General features: G+C 43.0%; 3 protein-coding genes across 6 annotated transcripts; 1 reads left to right on the top strand and 2 right to left on the bottom strand.

Annotated features, from left to right (window-relative positions):
- Positions 1-55: 55 nt before the first annotated feature.
- On the bottom strand, positions 56-14,383 carry sema6d (sema domain, transmembrane domain (TM), and cytoplasmic domain, (semaphorin) 6D). Of its 2 annotated transcripts, none has more exons than XM_057354712.1 (19): positions 14,287-14,383; positions 6,894-7,023; positions 5,992-6,106; positions 5,798-5,855; positions 5,640-5,696; positions 5,322-5,423; positions 5,147-5,237; positions 4,859-4,984; positions 4,633-4,721; positions 3,920-4,137; positions 3,712-3,843; positions 3,471-3,626; positions 3,172-3,345; positions 2,799-2,927; positions 2,328-2,405; positions 2,167-2,225; positions 2,002-2,055; positions 730-1,806; positions 56-517 (listed from the first exon to the last, which is right to left on the bottom strand). In XM_057354712.1, the coding sequence occupies exons 2-18, from the start codon at positions 6,988-6,990 to the stop codon at positions 761-763; spliced, it is 2,781 nt and encodes a 926-aa protein (XP_057210695.1). In that variant the 5' UTR covers positions 6,991-7,023; positions 14,287-14,383; the 3' UTR covers positions 56-517; positions 730-760. The 2 variants fall into 2 exon arrangements, with proteins under 2 accessions (XP_057210695.1, XP_057210696.1); XM_057354713.1 differs by lacking the exon at positions 14,287-14,383 and adding an exon at positions 13,919-14,189.
- A 1,919-nt stretch (positions 14,384-16,302) lies between these two features.
- tnfaip8l2a (tumor necrosis factor, alpha-induced protein 8-like 2a) lies at positions 16,303-18,809 on the top strand. The gene is made up of 4 exons (XM_057354728.1): positions 16,303-16,469; positions 16,599-16,674; positions 16,768-17,097; positions 18,214-18,809. Exons 1-4 carry the CDS (start codon positions 16,318-16,320, stop codon positions 18,454-18,456), a joined length of 801 nt encoding a protein of 266 aa, XP_057210711.1. The 5' UTR covers positions 16,303-16,317; the 3' UTR covers positions 18,457-18,809.
- Positions 18,810-18,939: 130 nt separating this feature from the next.
- On the bottom strand, positions 18,940-21,218 carry vps72a (vacuolar protein sorting 72 homolog a). Of its 3 annotated transcripts, XM_057354722.1 has the most exons (6): positions 20,829-21,218; positions 20,480-20,632; positions 20,289-20,400; positions 19,861-20,040; positions 19,636-19,780; positions 18,940-19,548 (listed from the first exon to the last, which is right to left on the bottom strand). In XM_057354722.1, exons 1-6 carry the CDS (start codon positions 20,943-20,945, stop codon positions 19,146-19,148), a joined length of 1,110 nt encoding a protein of 369 aa, XP_057210705.1. In that variant the 5' UTR covers positions 20,946-21,218; the 3' UTR covers positions 18,940-19,145. The 3 variants fall into 3 exon arrangements, with proteins under 3 accessions (XP_057210705.1, XP_057210706.1, XP_057210704.1); XM_057354723.1 differs by lacking the exon at positions 19,636-19,780 and having other exon boundaries at positions 19,818-20,040; XM_057354721.1 differs by having other exon boundaries at positions 18,940-19,780.
- Between the last annotated feature and the right edge of the window lie 3,120 nt (positions 21,219-24,338).

Below are 24,338 nucleotides of genomic sequence, written 5' to 3'. Positions count from 1 at the left end.
CTGCGTGCGTGATGTTTTCTGAATGATGAAATCAACTTGATTCTTCAAGCAGTCGGAAATCTGCAGTGAGTTTATTCACGGTCACCTGAGGTCAAATATTCATACATAGTGCTCTTATTAAACAAACATAAACATGATTAACATGATATCCTGTGACACTAACCCTCTGAGTCTGCTACTCAACATGATCCCTTCACAAACCACCGTTAAAGACACAACACAGTTCACACATAGACCCAAGAGCACACGTGTCGGTCTGGTTGATGTTTTCAGAAACATTGTGAGTCATCAGTCAGAGCAGCACAATAGTGCATGATGAAGCACAGAAGCGACATCGCTGCACGTTTCATTCATGTTACACTGTCTCCTCTGACTCGAGTCTTGTTGATGTGTAGATGTTGTGCCGCTTACTGTACGAGCGTGTCTTGTTATTCCTCATCTCTTCAGTGTTCTCAATAATGAAAGTGTGAAAGCATCGGTCATTCACTCATGATCAGAGCTCTGCATCACACTCACCCTAGAAATAAAGAAAAATCAGCGTTATGTTATGGAGTCATCATGGCTATATTCGGAAGAGCATACTAGCAACTGAAATATGTATGCTAACATTCTGCATGTATAAAACAACTGGCCCAACTTGAATGAACTGGAAGTCATGAGGTCATGTAGCATTAACATAGTAAAAATCAGTAGCTACAGTAGTGTATCGTGTGCAGGATGCTGTCATACCATTCCAAACAGAGCCAGAGTCCTAGTGTTCTTAGTCTGTGACCTCTGACCTCTGTTGCGTCGTGTTGACGGCTGCGGGCAGGCGTAGCGCTCTGATGGGTATGTTTATGGGTTTAGGGGGTATCTGTGGTTTCAGGGATGCTGTGCGTCTGATGACAGCCGCCCGCTGGAGGTGAGGAGGCTCACTGAAGCTGTGCTGTCGGGTGAGACACGCGTCGCTCGGGATCAGCGCTCTGTGAGTCTCATAGATGTTTCCGTTATGTGCTGACTGACGCTGTGGCGTCGCTGCTTTCTGGTTAAAACTGTGCTGCCGGGTGGTGGTGACCCCGTTGCCCATTCTGATGAGGACGTGTCGCTGTGAGGGGAAGCGAGACGCTGGAATCTGCTGAAACATTGTGCTTTCAGGCGTCTCTGTGGGTGTTTTCTGAGGGAGGGTTAAGCAGCTGTAATATGATGTCGACGGTATCAGAGATGAGGTCATCACGGTGATGTCATGTCCCTCTGTCGTACTGTCTCCGCCCACCTCATGCTGTCCATGTTTGAAGCAGTCGTCATCAGGAAGTGTTTGTTTTATAGAGAACCTTTGTGTTGCAGGAAGTTCCTGCGGTTTAAACGTTAGGGTGGACTGTGGCACGTTTCCTTCAACAGTCATGGAGTTATGGTTTCTCTCCCATTGGCTGTTGAAGATCTTTACACTCTTGATTGGCAGTTCTGGAGTTGAAGCGGGGGTGGGCAGGGTGGACACCAGCTCTTCCCCGACAGGTTGGCCGGATGTTCTGTCTGACGCGTGCGATTTGATTGGCTGCTGTCTGCAGGGCGGGGCAGAGCTGTAGATGTGCGAGCCGGTGTCCGGTTTGGCGTCCAGCAGGCGGTTGAGTTTGGCGAGGCTGTCGAGAGCGTGTGGAAGCGTCTCCTCAGGCTCTTGTGCTCGATGTGATCTCTGACCGCAGTAACACGACACCAGCAGACCCGACACAAACGCACCCAACACGAACGCTACCAACACACACGCGCCCAACAGAGTGACGTGATGACTGCTGCCGTTCACGCTGTCGACATCAGGAAACTGCTTCACACCTACAGACAGAACCAACACACACACACACAAACTAAACTTGCATGTCAAACGGGTTTAAGCAAAGAAAGCTTAGGAAACATCTTGTGATGACAATTGTCACTTTATTCATTCGGATTGTTAGCCAGTTGAATCATTCTCTCGCTGTACTTGAACAGTAATATTCAAATCGAGCGTGTGTTTGTGTGGACACTGACCAGACGCTGAATCCACTACTGACTTCTGATCAGTTCCTGCTGATGACATCACATCTAAACCAATAACAAACAATCTGTTTCATTGAGTTTCTTTTCTGTCATCAGCAACATTTATCAGAACACAATAAACACACCGCTTAAACATGACAGGAGAATGAAACATACCGGCACACGTGTCCGGTAAGTGTGACTGATCACCATCAATGTCCTGCTCAAAACCTGCCCTGATCGCACACACACAGATGATGGTAAACACTCTACATTCATGCAGCTTCACTTGTGTTGTGAGGACACCACTGATTGGCTTGAAATGATGTCATTCTTACTTGAATCCTGGGGCCACGTCAGCACAGCGTCCTGTGCGCAGCCAGATGCAGTATGGGTCATGTGTGGAGATACAGCGACTGCAGTGAAACAGTAAAATTCACATGTCAATGTCAAATGTTCTTTACTGGAGTACTGTTAGCTTTCATTGTTTAGAAATCTATGTTTTGTAGCTGCTTGTGTTGAATATACACACACCATGAGTCACGTAGAACCCATGCTGAGTGTGTACTGGTATTCTTCACTGTGTGGGGACCTAATGCCCTCACAAAGATAATAATCCCCATGAGGGAAAACAGCTTATAAATCATACAGAATTATATTCATTGAAAATGAAAAAATGCAGGAAGGTTTGTGTGATTATTAAGTGTTGGGGTAGGGTAGGGGATAGAATATATTATAAACCAGATATAAAATCAGTGGAAGTCTACGGAATGTCCAGAGTGAAACCAGTGTGTGTGTGCTTGCGTGACCTCTTGCAGGTGCTGTGTTTAACGCAGCGGCTCAGAGGAACTCTGATAACACAGCTGGAAAACGCCACAAACAGAGCATGATTCTCCTTATCCAACTGCAGACCCAACACCCTGCGCTCACCGCTACACCTGTAACACACACACACACACACACACACACACACACACACACACACCTGACGGGTACAGCCAGCATAAACTGTCTGTCACTGCTAAACATCTGCTAAAGAACGAGCAAAAGAATGGAGAATAGCTTGTGAGGTTGATGACATCACTGCATGTGTTCCTGAGGTGATCTTTTGTGCAAAATGTTGTCTGGAGTGAGTGCGCGTGACAGTGGGCTCAAGGTCAAAGGTCATAGTCTAAGGCTTACTGTGTGGGATTGTAAACATCAATGTCCTCCAGTAGTTTGGAGCCGTGCGTGCTGTTGGGTTGAGTTCTGGTCAGAATCTTCAGAACACGTCCGTCTTCAGAACCCACAAACACCACCGTGCTGTTCTTATGAGGCCCAGCAGCCGTGTCCACAACAATCCCAGTCAGTTTATACCTGCACAATCACAATATGACACAAAACCTTTGTGAACTGCCTGTCTAGACATCATATGTTATGGTTTGTACCGCTACAGAATCACATATTGTGTGTGTGTGTGTGTGTGCGTTTGTGAGTGTTACCGGCTGACGGTGCTGGTGATCAGTGGTTGGTTGTTGACGGACGACACAGTCTCGTCCATCAGTGGGTGTGTCTTAATAAACGACAGCACAGAATCTGGAAACTGTGCCGAGGATGAGAACGAGGACGCAGAACCTTCACCTGCACATGAACCAGGACTGAACATACAAACACATGTGACATGAGGGTTGACACATGTACAGCATAAAGGAACACTGCGTTAACATCGTGTGAGAAACTGACCGTGGTGTGGGCACGTGTTCCTCCGGCACTGACGTCCACACAGAATCACTGTTCTTCTGCTCTTTAAACTTCCCATTAAAAACTCGCTCAATGTCATCCAGATAAAAGCCACAGACGGCTGAACCGGGAATGCTGGGAAACACAGACGGTATGAACACGCATGCGTGTGTGATGAGCGTGTGTGTGAACAGCGTGTGTGTGCGTGTACCTGTTGATCTGTGTAGTGAAGAGGCCGAGCACAGCGGGACGCCGGTTGATCTGCAGAACATTAGTGAGAGACTGCAGCACGTCAAAGTAGAAGAATGTTTCTCCAGGAACTGAGCAGTTCAACCGGGCCTTCAGAAAAGACGTCCAGTACCGATCCAACACACGCGTGGAGCCGCCGCTGTCGTTCTTACACACGCGTGCCACACGTGAATACACCACCTCCACCATGAGACGGACACAGGTGTGTTCAAGAGAGTGAATTCAACTACGAAAACATTCCTTTACCCGTCCAAAATCTGGACACACTTGACTGGATTTGTGTCATGATCTCCAAAACATTGGTGAGTTGGTGGAGACAGTAATGACAAAAGTGTCCAGAAAACATCTTTTAATACGGTTTCAAATCATCTGAAACCACGCACGCACACATGTCTGGTTTACTATCTCCGTGGGGACACACCATAGGCGTAATGATTTGCATACTGTACAAACTGTAGACTTTTTCCCCTAACCCTAAAGATCATAGAACACTTTTTGCATTTTTAGATTTTCAAAAATTATCGTTCCGTCCAATTTATTAGCTTTTGTGCTCATGAGGACCTCAATTTTGGTCCCCACAGTGACACGAGTCCCCATGTGTTGGCGTGCGTTCAGGTTTAGGTCCCCACCGGGATATACAAACATGAACGCGCACACAAAAAGAAGTGCAGTCACCTTTCCTGCTGCCGTGTGTTCTACAGCGATCTCACTGAAGAAGAAATACACGTAGTTGCCGTACTCTACAGCGTGAAGAAAGTGAGGATCTGTAGAGACGAAGCATTCGTGCGTGACATCATGATAAAGGTCATTATAACACACACGATCATACACTCTCCTCTGTGACACACAATCATCATCAGTCAGGGAGTCAGGTGATCTGTCTACAGTGTTAATGTGGCACCTCGGAGCCATTTGGAGTCGTATTTGACCGTACGCAGCACGGGTCGTCCCTCTCCTCCTAAACTCCTGTAGATCACAGCGTCACTCGCCTGGAAATCTGTGACTGTGGCTGAATAGAAATGACCACCTGAACGACAGATCAATGAGATTATTCTGTCTTGCAGTCCAGCGCTTTATGCAGACACGCATTTAAAGTGTCACATGACTCGAGTGGGTTCATGGTTTGCTCCTCTGACCTGTGCTGACCGCTGTAAAGAGACCGTGTGCGTGTGCTGTATATGCGTCTCACCTGCAAACAGTCCAACATTAGACTGACGAGACTCAAACGGACATCTGGCCTGACCCGACAGCTCCTGTCCCACCTGCTCCAGTGTGCTCCACTTCACCAGGAATCACATCAACACATCAAATCATCACACGGGTCTCACGACTGGGAATATGAGGTGGTTGTGGAGTAAACTCACTCTGTAGTTTCTGCAGGTGGGATTCAGAGCGTTTGTTCCGCATGCAAACAGAGTCTCATCATTCCGAGGCACAAGAACTTTGATATAATTATAACATTCATCCTGAAAGAGAAGGAATGACACTTATAGAGCCTGAACACATTCCTCAAACAAATTCTTCTCAAACTACTGAATGTGTTGTATTAGACGAGGCAACCTCATGAGTACACCAATCACACTACAGCAAACCTGTTTCTATGACACCCTTAAAGAAACAAGTGCACCTCATGATCATAAGAATAAGTTCTCTGAAAGATGAGTTCTGATGGAGGTTCTTACGAGGTTTCTGCCTCTGACGGTGCACTTAGACACATCTGTAGATCTCCACGTCACTATCTGAAAATACACACACCACAGACACATGTAAGACACACGCGTGCTTGTGTGTGTGTGTGTGTGTGTGTGTGTGTGTGTAACCGCATGTGTGCGTTTCTCACCTGCTGTGGAACAATTTGATTTACTGCAGCAGTGAGATTCACAACAAACACATGGTCTCTAAAAAACAAACCAGAGGAGAAGGCATATTTGATACCATTTGAAAGTGTAATAGCTGTTTTCTATATATTCTACATGCCAGTAGAAAAAGGAATAAATCACTCATGTGGTTTGCGTGTGTGTGAATGACAGTGACCTGGCAGCGATGTACAACATCTGCTGGATTCTGATCATCTGCTGATAGTCCAGACCGAGACGCTGCGTGTCATTGTCTGACGTCAGACCCTGAAAACTGGGATACAGGTGAGAGTCTGTGGAACACAAGATGGAGCACAATGAAGAAACGCTGCTAACACTTAAAGGGGTGCTGCAACGGTGTTTCATGCATTCTGACTTTACACTGTTAAACGTGCTGTCTTCTCATGCTTAACATGGTCAACTTGTCAATAAACGAGTTGGGTGTATGACGTAGTATTTCTGTGCTCAGTACACTCTGTATTTCTAGCGATCATACAGGTTTCGGAAAGTTTTTTCAAACATGTAAAACTTGTTTCGTAACAATTTTTCTTAGTCCTTTATTGGACAATTCTCCCAGAAAAGCACGCGTCACCTAACCCTAACACAGCAAGGAGAGCAGGAGAAGGAGCATGCGCAGACGTCACTTTCACTTGTGTGCAGGAGAGAGAGAGAGAAGTTCTGGTGTTTGTGTGTTCACTGCATTTGGGTGATGAATGTTCCATAAACGGTGGATATAACGCTGGATTTGGAGATGGTTTGAAACTGATATATGGAGCCGTCCCAGCGCTAACAGATGCCGGACATGAGCCGCATGCGGTGAGTGAAACTGATGTCTGTGTTTTGTTGGCAACGGGTGCGCACGTGCTTTAGTTCAGCCTACCCCTCCCCCCCGCACACGCCGTATGCTTTCGGAAATAATCGTACAGCTGTCTCTATCTTTTATAAATGTGATCAAACTCTTCGAAGATAGGAAGTATGCGATACTACTCTATAGGTACTCAAGATTAATATGAGATTGGCAGAAACCGCGTGTGTTAGGGCCGCTTTAAACACTGCTTCTCATTCTGATGTGTCACTCACCCTCCGGTCTCACCACACTGATTGGCTGTAGATCTCTGGGGAAGGGCGTGGCAAAAGTGATGACTGGGAGGAGACAAATTAAAGAGATCATCGCCATGACAACAGAGAAGTCTCATGTCCGGTTGGTCATCTCCATGAGGAAACAATAAGAGATTCAGATTGATTACATCACCGGTCAGTGAAAATATTGATGTCAAATATATAATTTACCACATTTACTACAGCATGGTTCACTGGCAGCTCATCTGAAACTCATCACAGTTCTTTAAGCGCTGATATTATATCTATTTTGCTCTCAGATCTGTGTACATGAGTTTAAGACATGAGTTCAGGCCTCAACATTCGTTTTTTGGTGTGTGTGTGTGTGTGTGTGTGTGTGTGTGTGAGAGAGAGAGATTAAGGTCAAACACACATTAGTGTTTTAAGTCAAAACAACATGAGTTTCAGTGTTTAAACAGTAAGAGGTCACAGATATGAAACCCCATCAGTATGAGAGCGAGACAACTGATATGCAGACATGACATTCTGATTAAAAACACGTTTTCTTTAAATTTGACATGTTGTGATAAAAACTCACATGTGAGACATGAAGAGCACGTTGCGGTAATTAATGGCTAATCGGAGGTAATCTTCCCGCCATCAGACAGATGAAGCGGGACACACGAGTGTTTTTTCTATCTAATCTGGATTGTTTCTTGTAATCTGGATTGTTTCAGGCTTATTCAATTAAATAGATTTATATATTAAAAGATAAAGCACATGATTTACAGAATTGTCTTCTAATTTAATGTCTGTAAATGTTTCATGTGCAGTAAGAGTTGATTTATGTTGGAGGAATGCCTTTAGTTCAGTTATGAACAAGAGTCCTTGAGAAGTGTCAATCTTCAGAAGTTTGTTTCTGTGTCGTGTGAATGTAACGCGTGTCATCATCAGTCATTCTACATCACACACACATGATTTTTGCTCATGTGGGCTGTTTTTCTGCGCATGGTTCTTGGCTAAATGTCTTAAATTCCATGGAGTTGGATGAGCTTGTTCAACATTTTTAAGTTCTCTGCAGATTCTGAGACGCTTCAAGCTTTGACCGAGACACTCGTGAACTGTTGTTTAACATGTGTCAGTGTTTCAGGTCATTGTCATGTATCTCTGACGTGATCTTCATCCATCTTTTTTTCGTTCTCTTATATAGTGACACGTCCCTAAAGCCCAATAAAGCCCTGTAAAGATGATGTAGTTCTTAGCATTGACGTGTTGCTCAATAGAATGTCGGTAGAATATTCTCCCTGACGTTTTGTTAAATCCAGCTGATATCTGACTGCTGGTATTTCATATCAGGCTTAGGATTGATGAGGTTAAGCAGATTTGACTTGCCGTCTGTAATCGAGAGGATCAGACGGGACTCAAGCTCTAAATGACCTTCTGTGAAAGCAGCGGGGAACGTTCTCTGTCGTGTCTCAAGATCTCAGAAACTGAAGGCAGGAGAGTTTTTGTATGAAGGTATCTTATTAAACCGCTCGCATGCAGTCATTTTGGAACTGTAGTTTTTTGTACAGTGTGTGACAAGAATCATGCGAGTGGCTTTTTGATACTCATCAAAATGTGCAGTTGATTTCAGATGTATCTGGTGAACTGGTGAAAATCATAAACAGTTTGCGAGACCTCACAAAACTAAACATTTGTTACAGTGGTGTTAGTAGATGTGATTCCAGGAAAGTAGCAGAAATAAGAAATAACCAAACGCACTCCATTTATTCTGGACACATTTATAATGAGACTAGCTCTAAACTCTTAAACTGCCAGACAGACTCCGTCAGATCAGCTTGATTTCTTTCTACCTCCAGACGCCAGTCGCATAAACATAGTTGCCAAATTAAAGGGGTCATATGGCACGAATACCTGATGTTCCAAATATGGTCCGAGGCATCACATTTCCCTCACACGCTTGCAGTATTCCACCAATCACTACACACTGGTTAAATGGCCAATCATAGCACACCTCGCTTTTCAGAGCGTATATAATGTGTATACACATTACATTACATCTAAAACAAACCATAATATTCGTTTTCACCCTTTAAGACTGCGTCTTAACAACTAGTCTCACTGATTAACTTTTTAGAATTGCATACAGTTCTATTCAAGATGGCGCCGCGGATGGCTGCCTCGGTTTGGAGTGCTCTAGTACTTATGTCTTTTTTGTTTGTTTTTCCTGTTTTAAGATACTCTTCTTTAATCACTTTTACCAGGGACGAATTGCTTAACATTAAGCAATGCCCTTCTATCAATCTTTTCCCTAATTTTGAAAATTCAGACGTCTTACTGGACATTTTACTCGGAGGAGCGGCAGCTCTGTACAAACGCTCTAAAAGACGCAAGCGGGGAAAGCGAGCGGGTGCGCTCGTCAGACTCCGACGACGCGGATTTAGGACCCCGCTGCCGAGTATACACCTGGCGAATGTCCGCTCCCTTACCAACAAAACGGACGAAATACTCTTACTCACCAGGACAAACAAAGATTTTTCCAACTCCGCTGCGCTGTGTTTCACAGAAACATGGCTCAATGACACCATACCGGACAGCGCGTTACATCTGCCGGGTTTTCAGCTGTTCAGAGCGGATCGCATTGCCGAGTCACAGGGAAGACACGTGGTGGTGGATTATGTTTTTATATAAACGAAGGTTGGTGCAGAGATATAACAACACTGAAGAAGATGTGCTTTTCGTACTTAGAAGCGTTCTCTATCAACTGCAAACCTTTTTATTCGCCACGCGAGTTTTCCTCATTTATTCTCGTAATGTTTACATTCCTCCACATGCTTGTGCGAGCGCGGCGCTGCAACAGCTGGCGGATTACATCACTGACACGGAGCAGCAACACCCGGATTCTCTTATTATATTATTGGGGACTTTAACAGAGCAAACCTCTCCCGTGAGCTGCCAAAATACAGGCAGCATATCACATGCCCCACCAGAGACAGCAACATTCTGGATCACTGTTACACCACAATACGGGATGCATACCACTCTGTTCCCAGAGCAGCTCTGGGTCTCTCTGATCATTGCCTGGTTCATCTTCTTCCGACCTACAGACAGAAGCTTAAATCTGCCAAGCCTGTAGCAAGAACAGCAAAGAGATGGAGCAGCGAAACAGAGCGGGCCTTACAAGCCTGTTTCGACTGCACGGATTGGAGTGTCTTTGAAGCTGCAGCCACTGATCTGGATGAGTTAACTGACACAGTGACATCCTACATCAGCTTCTGTGAGGACATGTGTATTCCCACCAGGACTCGCTTAACATACAACAATGACAAACCATGGTTTACAATGAAACTGAGACAGCTTCGTCAGGCCAAAGAAGATGCTTACAGAAGTGGGGACAAAGTCTTGTATAATCAGGCCAAAAACACACTGACAAAGGAAATAAGAGCAGCTAAGAGAAGCTACTCTGAAAAGCTGAAGAACCAGTTTTCAGCCAACGACCCTGCATCGGTGTGGAAAGGCCTGAAAGACATTACCAACTACAAGCCATCATCCCCTCAGTCTATGGGTAATCAACGACTGGCTGACGACCTGAACGACTTCTATTGTCGTTTTGAAATGCAGAGTCTCACCCTTCACACCCGCCCTGACCCTATCTCTGCTATACCATTAACACCTCCTCTTGACATTCAACCTGCACTTAAGATCTGCGAAGAGGATGTTTGCCAGCTTTTCCGCAAACAAAAGATCAGAAAAGCACCAGGCCCAGACAATGTCTCACCCTCCTGCCTGAAAGTCTGTGCGGAGCAGCTGTCGCCCATCTTCACTAATATTTTTAACAGATCTTTGGAGCAGTGTGAAGTCCCTTCATGCTTCAAACGCTCCACCATCATCCCTGTACAGAAGAAACCCAAAATATCTGGACTTAATGACTACAGGCCTGTTGCTTTAACATCTGTGGTCATGAAGTCATTTGAGAGACTTGTACTGGCCCACCTGAAGGACATCACCAGACCACTTCTTGATCCCCTCCAGTTTGCTTACCGAGCAAACAGGTCTGTGGACGATGCAGTAAACATGGGACTGCATTACATCCTACAACACCTAGACAGACCAGGGACTTACGTCAGGATCCTGTTTGTAGACTTCAGCTCGGCCTTCAACACCATAATCCCAGACCTCCTCCTGCCCAAGCTTACCCAGCTCTCTGTGCCAACCTCTACCTGTCAGTGGATTATTAACTTCCTGTCGAACAGGCAGCAGCTAGTGAGGTTGGGAAAATTTAAATCCAGCACATGTACCATCAGCACCGGAGCTCCTCAAGGATGTGTTCTTTCTCCACTGCTATATTCACTCTACACAAACGAATGCACCTCTACAGACCCTTCTGTCAAACTCCTGAAGTTTGCAGATGACACCACAGTCATTGGCCTTATTCAAGATGGTGATGAATCTGCCTACAGAAAGGAGGTTGCTCAGCTGGCTGCCTGGTGTAGTCAAAACAACCTAGAGCTGAATGCATTCAAGACAGTGGAGATGATAGTGGATTTCAGAAGGAACCCTCCATCACTTCCTCCCCTCACCATCCTGGACAGCACTGTGGATACTGTGGAGTCATTCAGGTTCCTGGGCTCCACCATCTCTCAGGACCTGAAGTGGGAGTCCCACATAGACTCCATTGTAAAGAAGGCCCAGCAGAGGTTATACTTCCTCCGTCAATTGAGGAAGTTCAACCTACCACAGGAGCTACTGACCCAGTTCTACTCAGTGGTCATCGAATCTGTTCTGTGCACTTCAATTACTGTTTGGTATGGCTCGGCCACCAAATCAGACCTACGAAGACTACAACGGACAGTTCGTAGTGCTGAGAAAATTATTGGTGCTCCTCTGCCCACACTTCAGGACCTGTACGATTCCAGAGTGAAAAACAGGGCAAGAAAAATCATCATTGACTCCACACACCCAGCACACAAACTCTTTGATCTGCTGCCCTCTGGCCGGCGCTTTAGAGCACCAAACACCAGGACTTCCAGACACAGAAGCAGCTTCTTCCCCCAGGCAATCTCCCTCCTAAACAGATAACTGCTCCTTAAGAGCAATATTCCACTTCCACTACTCCTATAGTGTGCACTATAGTGCCTTATTATATCTACATCTTATGTATACATGTATATAACACTACCTCTACTTACTAAATTATCCATTTGCACAAGTGTACATACAATCTGTTAATATGTTTATTCTACTATATACTACCCTGTACAATGTCTCTTATATGTTATTATCCCCCATTTTCTGTAAAATAGTCTTTATTTTATATATGCACAATTTAGAATCTTTTAGACTGTAAATCGTATTATATTGTATTGTCATTGTGTTGAATGTCTGTACTAGAAGCTTCCAACACCAAAGAAAATTCCTTGTGTGTGCAAGCACACTTGGCAATAAAGCTCTTCTGATTCTGATTCTGTTATGATTCAATTACGAAGTGCCCGCTGGCATTACGAGAAATATGCACCGCTAAGTGAGGAAGAACATATGACATAGTAACGGTGTGTTTCCAAGTTTTCAATGGATGAAAAGATGTTTTAGTTTACTCGTGTTACATGCGAGCAGCGTCTCATTTTCAATCTGATCTTCGAAAGGAAGGTCGACCTCTGTTCAGATCAAGACCTAACAGATAGCAATGGGACTGTACACGACAGTTGCTATATATAAGTCCTTCTCTACGATGTAGTGTTATGGTTTTCAGTGTCACTCAGCCGGAGGCATTTGGAAAAGTATCACATTGCAGAATCCAAGTGGTCCCGTTAATAGTAAACGAGAGGCAGAAAGAAACACTTGTGTTACATGTTTATATTAGTGTTGACGCACTTAAATGTCTGATGGCATCAGGATAGATAGTTAAAGCAGGAAGGAATATTGATATCTTTTGGTCGTTTATCTCTACGTTGCGAAGATGGTGCATTGTGTTTGAGATGTTAAGAGCTTGTCTTTAATGAGGTAGACACTGACGCCTACAGTGCTAAATCTTTTCATCTCTTTTCTCTCTCCCTCCTGGCCTTCTTCTCTCTCTACTCTCTCTTCTTTCAGTCTTCTCTTCTGTCTCTCTCTCTCTCTCTCTCCTCTCCATCCCCTCCTCTCTGCCCTCGTATTACAATCATAAGATCTACGTTCCGTGCCTCTCTGTCTGTCTGTCTCAGTCCTTCTCTCTGCTCTCGTCTCTCCCTCTGTCTCTCTCTCGTACTCTTTCTCTCTGCTCTCTCTGTCTGTCTCACTGTCTTCTCTCTCTCTCCTCCTCTTCTCTTGTCTGTCTTGCTCTTCCCTCTGTCTCTCTCTCTCTCTCTCTCTCTCTCTCTCGTCTCTCTCTCTCTCTCTCTCTCTCTCTCTCTCTCTCTCTCCTCTCTCTCTCTCTCTCTCTCTCTCTCTCTCTCTCTCTCTCTCTCTCTCTCTCTCTCTCTCTCTCTCTCTCTCTCTCTCTCTCTCTCTCTCTCTCTCTCTCTCTCTCTCTCTCTCTCTCTCTCTCTCTCTCTGTCTCTCTCTCTCTCTCTCTCTCTGCGCTGTCTCCTGTCTTCCCTCTCGCGATCTCTTCTCTCTCTCTCTCTCTCTCTGTCTCTTCCTCGTCTCTCTCTCTCTCTCTCTCTCTCTCTCTCTCTCTCTCTCTCTCTCTCTCTCTCTCTCTCTCTCTCTTTCTCTCTTCTATTCTCAATCCTTCTACCTTGATCGAGAGTGAGTGAGTGAGTGAGAGAGAGAGAGAGAGAGAGAGAGAGAGAGAGAGAGAGAGAGAGAGAGAGAGAGAGAGAGAGAGAGAGAGAGAGAGAGAGAGAGAGAGAGAGAGAGAGAGAGAGAGAGAGAGAGAGAGAGAGAGAGAGAGAGAGAGAGAGAGAGAGAGAGAGAGAGTGAGCGAGCGAGAGATGCACAATAAAAGAATCTACAAAATCTACAAAAGATGCCTGTAAGAGAGAAAAATATCAAGAAAAGATAGTAAATGTCAGAAATCACAGAAGAGATGATGTTGTGAGAACCTTCATGAGAGAACATCTTACCTCACGTGTCCGTCATTTACTCCAACCTGACTGAATTCCGCTCATTTAAAGTCTGTTTGGCCGTTTTCTCAAGGCAGATGGTCAGACATGAGCTGTAAATCCCCTCACGTAGCGACAGATTACAACATTTGCTCGGGCTCGGCTAACATCTTCACGGTTTCCTCATAAAACAGCCGTGAGCGGTTAACCGCGCGCTTGAGTGACTGAAGAGCGTTTAACGGTCGCGCTTTAAATGTTTGTTTAAACTCTTGTGGCGCGATCGGAGATCCGCTCGTGCGCTCTCGATCTGTTTAAATGGGAACTAGTTAAATACTTTTACTGTGGTTATCCAGCAGACTGGAGTTTAAAGAAGAAACGTGCACACTTACCTGTTTTGCATTGAAAATCATCTTATTCCATATTTTCGGACTTTCCTCCGCGTCAGAGAGCACACACACACAACTTCAAGTGCGCTGAAACAGAGACAGGGCGTGGCTACCGTCACAGAGACACACCCTACTCATTACGTATGTACATATGGGCCAATTAGAGTTTGTACGCTGTTCGCAGTGACTCCGCCCATCAGTTGCGTGCACATGTAGACTGATCTTTTCGGAGCAAAAGCACAAATAAGAATGAGAAAATAAACAAAATATTGCAGTTCATATGATAAATTAATGCCCAGTCAACTTGAAATGTATAATGACATTTCATTTATTTATAAAAAGAAGCATAAACTATAAGAATAATTAATCACGTGTGATCATTTATAGTCATTATTAAAAATGCACTTGTTTAAAAGCTTTGTTCTCATAATACACACACACACACACACACACACACACACACACACACACACACACACACACACACACACACACACAAGGGCCCTAATCTGTGTGCGCGCGTGCGTGTGTTGTAGAGCAGATGGACTCTTGTGTGAGTGCAGAAGGTGAAGCTTTCTTCCGACAAATCAACATAATCACACACAAACACGCGTGTGGTTTTGTAAACACAGTTTAAACTCTCAGAATGAAAGCGAGATTAATGCATTTAGATTGTTATACAGCTGACAGGAGGCTTTTAACCAAAGCACTTTACTAATCCCGTGTGTTCATTCACCTGCAGGATGATGATGATGATGATGATGTTTTTCATCTGATGAATGCTGTTGACATAATCAGGTGAAATGTACCTGTCAAAGGTAAATGTGAGGTTTGAAGTCTGATGAGGAGAAATGTGTTGCTGGATCATCATTAACTTTGACTGGTTATTGTAACGAGTATATTGTGCAAACCATTAGATTTATACTGTATAACAGGGTGCTAATGAGTGAAAACATCATGCAAATGCATTTTAAAGTATCAGGTTAAACACATATTGGACAAACATTTTCACAGTTCAGTCCTAATGATTAACAGACATTCCACATAAAAACACACTTTTAAAGCACTTTCATGTATGATAATTGAGTCAAAAGTGTGTCATCTAAGAACATCTCTCCATCTGTTCTTTTCTTTCTTTCTGTTGTTTTTCTGGGCAGATAAACACTCAGAGGAACAGCGTCCATTTCCTGCCGCCCTGTTCCCACGTCCTGTTTCGTCATGACCTTTGACCTGCAGAAGAGACCCACACACACTGGAGCGTGTGTTGACATCTGTGTGTTTTCTGGAAACTTCACTGTTATTCCAAAAACACGTAAACACACTAACATCAACAAACTGAAGAAGGACATTCTGCTGGACATTGAACTTTAACACAATTCTTCTGAGGCTTAAAGTCGGCCTGAAACGTAAGTAGCAATTGTTGTTTCTTCTGTATCCTGACGTATTTCTGAGAATGAGACGACTTCTGAAATGAGGAAAAATGTAGGGCGGGACTTGATTTCGTTCATCGAGTACTAATTGGATCGTTGAAAATTGGGCGTTGCCAATAAAATGGAGTCAGATTTGTAATCCAGTTTGCACTCTGTCAGTCATTGCAGCGCCGCCCTCCTGACCAGAAGTGAAGAGAGGTCATTTTGAGGGGGGAGGAGCTTAACGTTTTTGATTAAAGATTACAAGTGCAAATGATTTTTTTGATATAATGATGTGCACGGATAAATAACTTATAATGAATACTACAAGCTGTGTAAATCAATTTGAATGGACTTTATTTATTTCATGCCGACTTTAAGAAAATATGCATGAATAAATAAAGGAACACAAAAAGTAATATTAATAGTGATGCTTGTCTAATAAATGAGAAAGGAACGGACACATCTTGAAATACACTGAAGTAAACAGCTTAAGACTGTGTAATTCTGATTTGGCAGATTTTGAGTTCCCGTCTCGTCTCGTCTCTTCTGTCAATCGATTCCTCAGCTGTCAGACAGGAAGTCATTCGTAAACACTTTTCATGTCACACTTTTACACATTGCCATGACAACCAGTGTGCGTGCAGCGTGTAGTTTACTTTCAATTACATTGCACAGAAGTAACACGAAAGTGTTACAGAAATGTCATCATCTGTTTGAGGAGCGACACAGAAAGAACAGAAATAAAAAACTTGTGAATCAAGTTTTTAAAAGGAGGTAACATATCTTCAGTTATGTCACTAATGATTTAGTCTAGAGTATATTAGAGAGAGTGATTTCAGTGTGCGAGAGAAGGATAGAAAGCAGAAGTGCAATATCTTCTCCGATCACCGTTTCCTCTCACAGTTACACAGCGGAAGACGCCACTTCCTCCAAAAGACACGACACGTTCTTCACAAACACATCAGACTGCACAACACAGGTAAACACACAGACGCACACAGTCATGCACGTACACAAATAGCGTGTGTGTGTGTGGGAGAGAGTGATTGTTTGTTTGTATGTATGTGTGCAGACAGGCCGCAGGATGGAGGCTTTCAGCTCGAAGGACATGGCCATGAAGGCCCAGAAGAAGATCCTCAGTCACATGGCCAGTAAGTCTATGGTACACATGTTCATCGATGACAACAGCAGCGAGATTCTGGACGAGCTGTACCGCGTCTCCAAAGAGCACACGGGAAACCGCAACGAGGCTCAGAAGGTGGTGAAGAACATGATCAAAATAGCCGTGAAGGTGGGAGTTCTGTTCCGACACGAGAAGTTCAGTCCAGAAGAAATGAGTCTGGCTCAAGACTTCAGGAAAAAGCTTCACAATGGAGCCATGACAGCCATCAGCTTCCAGGAGGTGAACGCACAACACACACAACACACAGACGACTCATGCGAGCGGGACGTTAAATGATGTTGAGCATCGTGACGCTCTTTTAGGCAAAGGAATCATTTCTTGACTTTAATAGTCCACTACAAAGAGTGTTTCGTGCAACAGAAAGAATGTTTAAGGAAGCTCTATGTTTTAAGAGCGTCACTAATGCTGATGCTCTTGTTTAGTGGTTTGAAGAAACAGTTTAGGCAGGTGTGATTCATGAGGGTTGGAGTGAAACTCCAGGATCGCTCCTGCTTTAAAGAGCCATTGAACGCACTTACAAATGTCTCAAACCTGTTTGTTTTCAATAAAATGTACATATTCGACTCAAACATGGGTTAAAACAACCCAACACCGTTCATTTCAACCCAGTGTTTGTCCAGCTCCTAACCCCACACAGAAACCTAACTGTCAAATGTCACCGTGGACCACAAAACCAGTCAAAAGGGTCAATTCTTCGAAACTGCGATGTATACATCATCGGAAAGTTGAATAAATAAGCTTTCCATTGACGTGTGATTTGTTAGGATAGGACGATATTTTGCTGAGATTCAACTATTTGAAAATCCAAATATTGAGAAAATCGCCTTTAAAGTGGTCCATCAGAGGCGCTGTAGCAGGCCGTTGATAAGAAGAAACAGGTTTGTTTCAGTGCTCTCTATTGGTTTGCCGCTGTAATGATGCTGTGGCAATTACATGAACCCGAAAGTGGAAATCCTTAACTTAAAAAGAGCAGCGAGTGAAGTGTGTCGACGTCTTTCTGGACATTTTTGTTCGCGATTGTTCTGCATCCACTCACAAAACTAAAGTTTTGATATATTTAGAGTGGGAAATATACAAAATATCTTCATGAAACATGATCTTAATATCCTAATGAGAAGAAAGAAAAATGGATCATTTTGACCCATATAATGCACTGTTGGCTTTTGCTACAAATATACCCGTACTACATAGGACTGGTTTTGTGCTCCAGGGTCACATATGGACTAATAAGACAAATGTTTACATTTATACGAAATGCCATGAGATGTGCGATTAACGAGAAAACAGTGTTTTGGAGTTGTGTCAGTTGGTTTATGTTTATGATCTCTCTGTCAGGTTGAATTCACGTTTGATAAGAACGTGATGACGGAGCAGTTGACAGAGTGTCGTGATTTACTGCTGAAGTTGGTGGAAAAGCATCTGACGCCTAAATCTCTGGATCGCATCAGACACGTGTTTAACCATTACTCTGACCCTGAGCTCCTCACACATCTGTATGACCCGAAGGGCACGCTGTGTGCCAGTCTCACCAAAATCTGCAGCGGACTCAACCGCATGATCGAAGAGAAAAAACTCTGAACAGAAGCTGGACAAATCATTCCAATCAAAACACGAACAGAAACGAAACTCTCTGCTCTGTGAAAGGGCGAACGTGTGCTCCATGTTTCTGTTCAAAATCTTGTTCACTTTGTGGTACTGTTTTTATTTTGTGTCGAAAGGCTTGAAGACTTTGAACAGAGACACACACACAATCGTGTGACGTTTACGAGTCCAAATCTGAATTCATTTCTCATGTAATCAAGAGACTGTTTACCAAATCAACCCTTTCCAAGAAAAACCAAAGACTGGATTTATATGTACAGTTCTTTTTAACCCAAAAAAACCCTCTGTATAGAGTTCACATTTCTTTTTTTGATATTTTGTTGAACAGCTGTAATTGTAATAAAATGAGAAACCGTGACGGCTCTCAGAAATGTTGATATAATGCTGTCCATCTTTACTTTATGAGCAGATCTTACAGACTATGTCAGATTGTCTTCTTTTAAAACACAAAACATGAAATATAAAACATGAGTTTATTGCCATTTTTGACTGGAAACGTTATAAACCAGAGTAAAACAAACCGGTAGGAACTCACAAAGGAGGAGTCCTCAGAAACTAATAAACCAAAGGAACACATCTCTGAGCTCCGTCAGCACATGTCAAACTAACGTCTGTTAAGCACAGTTACAATCTGAGACCTGAGGACTTGTGAAGTGTGATTGTGTCTAGGTGGCGATCACACCCTGTTTGATGGTGAGTTTGGGGCGGGCGCTCTTGGCGGCGCTCGCTGCCGGCGAATCAGTGTCGTTGTTTCCACTGAAGTTTCCAGAAGCGTTGGGGAAGCCGTGAGCCGTGATGTATTTCTGGTAAGCCTCTCGTATGATGCGGAACGCTCGAGCATTCGCGTACGGGATGTCTGTCACAGGGTCCCGATACAGCGCCGGCTTATGGGTAACAGGACATACCTCCTGAACGGGATGGGACGGGGTGACGCGAGCTGACGCGGGGAAGGCGGAGTTAAACGCATCATCGTCGCTGAAAGTGATGTATGTGCGGGAGCACAGAGACCCCGCCCCCTGCACAGATGAGGAGGAGGTAGGCGTGGGTTGGGGTGTGTCCTGATCCAATCTATTAAATAAAACACAGAGAGTCTCAATGTTTGGCTTTGGAGATGAAAAACAAATATTATATGTATTAAAGTATGTGTGTATTGACCCTTCCACATCCACATTTTCCTCTTTGGTCAGTGTGTCCGGCAGAAGAGGCATCAGCACTGAGTGATAGCGGATCGTTGGCCCTTCGAATTTTCTCTTTTTATGAACATGCTTCTTTTTATCAGCCTCCAAGCGCTCATAATTCTCTAAAACACACACAGCGTTAGAATGGAGATCACGCACACACTTGCGATGATGTCACGTGATGATGTCGGCGCTGTTGTACCCAGTGATCGCACGTTTATCTCTGCAGTGAGTTTGGCTTCGGCCAGCAGCTCGTCTTGTGTCAGCACGTGTTCGTTCAGGGTTCCTTTTCTCTTCCTCGGGGCCTCCTGCTGACGCTCCTGCAGACGCTGGTTTGTCTTCCGCGTGTGCTCGCTCGTGGACTTACGCACCGACTTACGGACTGAAGGAGAGGAGAAGAAGATCAACCATCTGTTGTTTTGACAACTCGTACTTGTCGCTTAGCCAGAACTGTATCTTCTTACAAAGACACGTTTAAACGGTTTACTTCAAAAACACCATAAATGAAGCCTGTCACACGAAAGATTTCTTCAAGAATCAATGTTTCTACAACCGTTCACTTAACGAAATAGAAAAACACCTCGATAAAGCGGTTCTGACCCACAATAATTCTGTACGCGTGTCACTCACTCTCTTCAAAATCCTGCAGCTCATGAATGGGGCGTCTCTCAGGTTTGGGTCGTTCAGCCTTCACTTCTTCAGACACACGCTTCACTTTGGGTTTGGAGACCTTCAGAGGCTCCTGAAAGAGTCACAGTTTACAACACAACATCTTTAACGGAACTTGAATGTGGATTAGTGCATTTATATCGTTTTTTAACCTTGTAAGCTTTAGTGACGACGCGGCTCTTTCTGCGTGGAGCGTCGGCCTCCTGATCACTGTCTGGTTCATCTCCTTCATCAATGTCAAAATCACTGTCCACCTCATCTTCAGTGTCTGAATGATCACCTCTGTATTCATCATCTCCAGACTCCTGCACAACAGCGTTTTTATCCACCTCTAATGTTTTATACAAAACAGCATACCGCGTCATACGTAAACATTCGTAGGAATAAAACTGTCGACTATAAAACGAAGTTAACAGTATAATTACTTAGATAAAAAAATGAAGAACAAGTCGATTCTGAAAGTTTTGAGGTTGTCATATATATATATATATAAAGACTCACATCATTGAATCCTCCGTATGTGGTTTTGTAGAACTCATCTTCTTCTTCGGCGTCCAGGAGTTTAGACATGCGGCTTCCCGCAGTGCTGCGCTGATCTCTGCTGTTCGCCAAACTCATCTTTACTCTTGTTTAACTCTGTTGATTCAATGTCATTTAATCTTTTATTTCTATTTTAAGCCTTCTTCGTGATTATTCCCTGCGGATGAGCATGAAACGACCGCAGATTCATAAATGTCCACAGCAGTATTTCTTTATCGAGTCAGGAAATTATTATATTATATAACATCTCTGAAAATACATGCTTATAAACGAAGATAATGTTAAAGACGTAACGCTGCGAGCTGAACACAAGACAACAAAAGCACATAAATCTAACTTCCGGTGTGAGGAAGCGTTTAACGCGCACGCGTTTACTACTCAATACTGACACACGCTGGACTGGAGGAAGAAATGTGAAATACACTTTTTTTGTTGATGCTACCATCAAGGGCGGTTCTGGACCATTGTAGGAATAAAACTGTCGACTATAAAACTATTAAAACTAACTTAACAGTATAATTATTTAGATAAAAAACTGAAGAACAAGTCGATTCTGAAAGTTTTGAGGTTTTTCTCGTTGCTGTTCTGCGCATGCGTGCGTGGTAGCGGCAACCCCCGTAGAAGGTTATATATTTTTGTGATGTTTGCTAGTTTTAATTAGTGATGGGCAGAGCGAGGCTTCGTGAAACAACGAAACAGTTGAATCAAATGTGCCGTATCGTGTCGAGGCTTCGAAACATTTCGACACCCGTCTCCGCGGTGACACCTAGTGGTCATTTGCGCGTGTTGCTCTAAGACACTTGTAGAACAACGGCTAACACAATCGCTGACGCGTTACAATCTGTATGTTCGTGAGTGAGCTTGATTGAGAGTGTGAGGGAGTGGTTGGTGTTCTTGACTGGCGTGCTGTGGTCGGGGGTTCAAATCTTGGTTGAAGCGTCGTTACATCATTCTAAATAGTGTTTATTTATTATGTTTTATTTATTTCGAGTTTTTAGTATCCTTAAGAACAGCAGCTACACCTATGTCCATCCAATAAATGAAGGTGGTACGAGTGCATGTGTTTCAACATTGATAAGTGGTATGATTTGCCATCACACACCTCACAGGGTTGTTCTCAAAATGGTCCCACAGGCTACAATTGACCTTTGACTTTTTACTGCACTCATCTTATATGTTGGATAATTTGGCATTTGACATTCGTTTTATATATATATATACAGTATATATATATATATATATATATATATACAGGTGCTGGTCATATAATTAGAATATCATCAAAAAGTTGATTTATTTCACTAATTCCATTCAAAAAGTGAAACTTGTATATTATATTTATTCATTACACACAGACTGATATATTTCAAATGTTTATTTCTGTTAATTTGATGATTATAACTGACAACTAATGAAAATCCCAAATTCAGTATCTCAGAAAATTAGAATATTACTTAAGACCAATACAAAGAGAGGATTTTTAGAAATCTTGGCCAACTGAAAAGTATGAAGATGAAAAGTATGAGCATGTACAGCACTCAATACTTAGTTGGGGCTCCTTTTGCCTGAATGACTGCAGCAATGCGGCGTGGCATGGAGTTGATCAGTCTGTGGCACTGCTCAGGTGTTATGAGAGGCCAGGTTGCTCTGGTAGTGGCCCTTCAGCTCTTCTGCATTGTTGGGTCTGGCATATCGCATCTTCCTCTTCACAATACCCCATAGATTTTCTGTGGGGTTAAGGTCAGGCGGGTTTGCTGGCCAATTAAGAACAGGGATACCATGGTCCTTAAACCAGGTACTGGTAGCTTTGGCACTGTGTGCAGGTGCCAAGTCCTGTTGGAAAATGAAATGTGCATCTCCATAAAGTTGGTCAGCAGCAGGAAGCATGAAGTGCTCTAAAACTTCCTTGTAACGTGTAAACCAATGAACAAGTGTCATTGCTGGTCATTGGAGAAAAAAAACCATTTACTAATGCTAACAAACATATGATTTTAAATAGTACGGGGGCCCCCCGAAAACAACTCAAGCCCAGGGGCCCCCATCCTCCAGAGTCCGGCCCTGCCCATCACTAGTTTTAATCATTTAATGATATTTCCATCTTCAATGAGCAAATTATCCAGTTTACAATTCAAGGTTGCGTGCTGTTTTTAGTTGACTCTCATAAATGACTCATTTATTAAAACTTATTTATTAAGTATATACTTTTTCTCTTCGTCTAGCTAACACTGTTATGCATTAAGAACACATGTCTGTAGCCCAGTACTCATGTATACTCATGTAGGCCTAAAACACGCACACAAGAATCAAGTAAACACTTTATAGTGTTCATCCAATCCTCATAGTTCATTAGTATTATTCTTCCTTAACCTATGTGATGTTCAAATATAGCCGTGTTCAGTGTTGGGTAAGTTACTCTGAGAAAGTAATTCATTACTAGTTACTAATGACATATTCAATAGTGTAATTAGATTACTGTACAAATGACTCTCTCCAAAAAGTATTGAATTACTAATTACTTTCTATATCCTACATCAACCTTGATTAGTTAAGTGATTCAAGGATAGACATGAAACGCCTCTTAATTCATTCATTCAATCAAATAATATAAAACTACAACTACAAACTAGTATTATTACTGTAACTTATCAAAGTATTACAAATGTGAGAATTATGCATTAAAGCACGGATTTTGAATCTTGATGTCAATTCCACTATTGCACACACATATATTACACACAGTATTTAGTTCAATTACATCAGAAGTAACTGTTATTAAATTACAGATAAAATGTGAGTAATCTCTTACTTTACTCTTTCAAATGAAAATTAATTAAATGACAGTAACTAATTATTCAGTAACTAGTTACACCCAACATGATGATAAGTCCTTTAACAGGATGATAATTAACCCCCAAATAAAAAATCTTGACATTATGCATGACATGACGACGTGAATGGTGCCTGCTATGTATGGGAGGCCACTAGATGGCACTGAGTTATAAAGACATGTTAGTCGAGAATGAAACAGACGTGTTGTGATCGTACTAAGCATTCATTTAATGAATCATTAAACCAAACATTTTGGACAATATAACTGAATATACATTAAATGTAAATAAAGATGTTTTGTGGTGGACCTGTGTTTTTGTGTCATCATTTAAGCTGTTCTTGTGTGTTCTAGGTCAGAACACAGCTCAAGCCCGTTCACTGTCAAATGAAGTCCACAACATACAGATATACTCCAACAATTACAGGTTACACATAAGATAACAGATGATCAGTTATTGATCTGGTAAAGCTGTTTAAAACATTATACAAAACAAGGCAGCAAGGCGTCATGCACGTGATCTCTTGGGTCGCATTTACAATCATTTCAAGAAAAATAAGTTTTATCACATCTGACATGACCTTGTTTTTTTCTGTATCAGATAGAATCTGTAGATTTAATTGCTACTTAATATCCTTTCCAAT

Source organism: Triplophysa rosa, linkage group LG16, assembly GCF_024868665.1.
Source record: "Triplophysa rosa linkage group LG16, Trosa_1v2, whole genome shotgun sequence".
In the NCBI taxonomy this organism is placed as follows: domain Eukaryota; kingdom Metazoa; phylum Chordata; class Actinopteri; order Cypriniformes; family Nemacheilidae; genus Triplophysa; species Triplophysa rosa.
This window is presented reverse-complemented; position numbering and strand designations above follow the sequence as displayed.

What these genes read in the sequence shown, in the direction of transcription:
- vps72a (XM_057354721.1), bottom strand. Translation starts at nt 20,945, where the DNA reads ATGAGTTTGGCGAACAGCAGAGATCAGCGCAGCACTGCGGGAAGCCGC. An exon ending in CATACGGAGGATTCAATGAT is followed by an intron (nt 20,633 to 20,828) that starts GTGAGTCTTTAT and finishes GCTGTTGTGCAG; the next exon opens with GAGTCTGGAGATGATGAATA. An exon ending in TCGTCACTAAAGCTTACAAG is followed by an intron (nt 20,401 to 20,479) that starts GTTAAAAAACGA and finishes TGACTCTTTCAG; the next exon opens with GAGCCTCTGAAGGTCTCCAA.
- tnfaip8l2a (XM_057354728.1), top strand. Translation starts at nt 16,318, where the DNA reads ATGACAACCAGTGTGCGTGCAGCGTGTAGTTTACTTTCAATTACATTG. An exon ending in AATCAAGTTTTTAAAAGGAG is followed by an intron (nt 16,470 to 16,598) that starts GTAACATATCTT and finishes TTCCTCTCACAG; the next exon opens with TTACACAGCGGAAGACGCCA. An exon ending in CATCAGACTGCACAACACAG is followed by an intron (nt 16,675 to 16,767) that starts GTAAACACACAG and finishes GTATGTGTGCAG; the next exon opens with ACAGGCCGCAGGATGGAGGC.
- sema6d (XM_057354712.1), bottom strand. Translation starts at nt 6,990, where the DNA reads ATGGCGATGATCTCTTTAATTTGTCTCCTCCCAGTCATCACTTTTGCC. An exon ending in AACACACGGCAGCAGGAAAG is followed by an intron (nt 4,138 to 4,632) that starts GTGACTGCACTT and finishes CTCATGGTGGAG; the next exon opens with GTGGTGTATTCACGTGTGGC. An exon ending in AGTAGTGGATTCAGCGTCTG is followed by an intron (nt 1,807 to 2,001) that starts GTCAGTGTCCAC and finishes TTCTGTCTGTAG; the next exon opens with GTGTGAAGCAGTTTCCTGAT.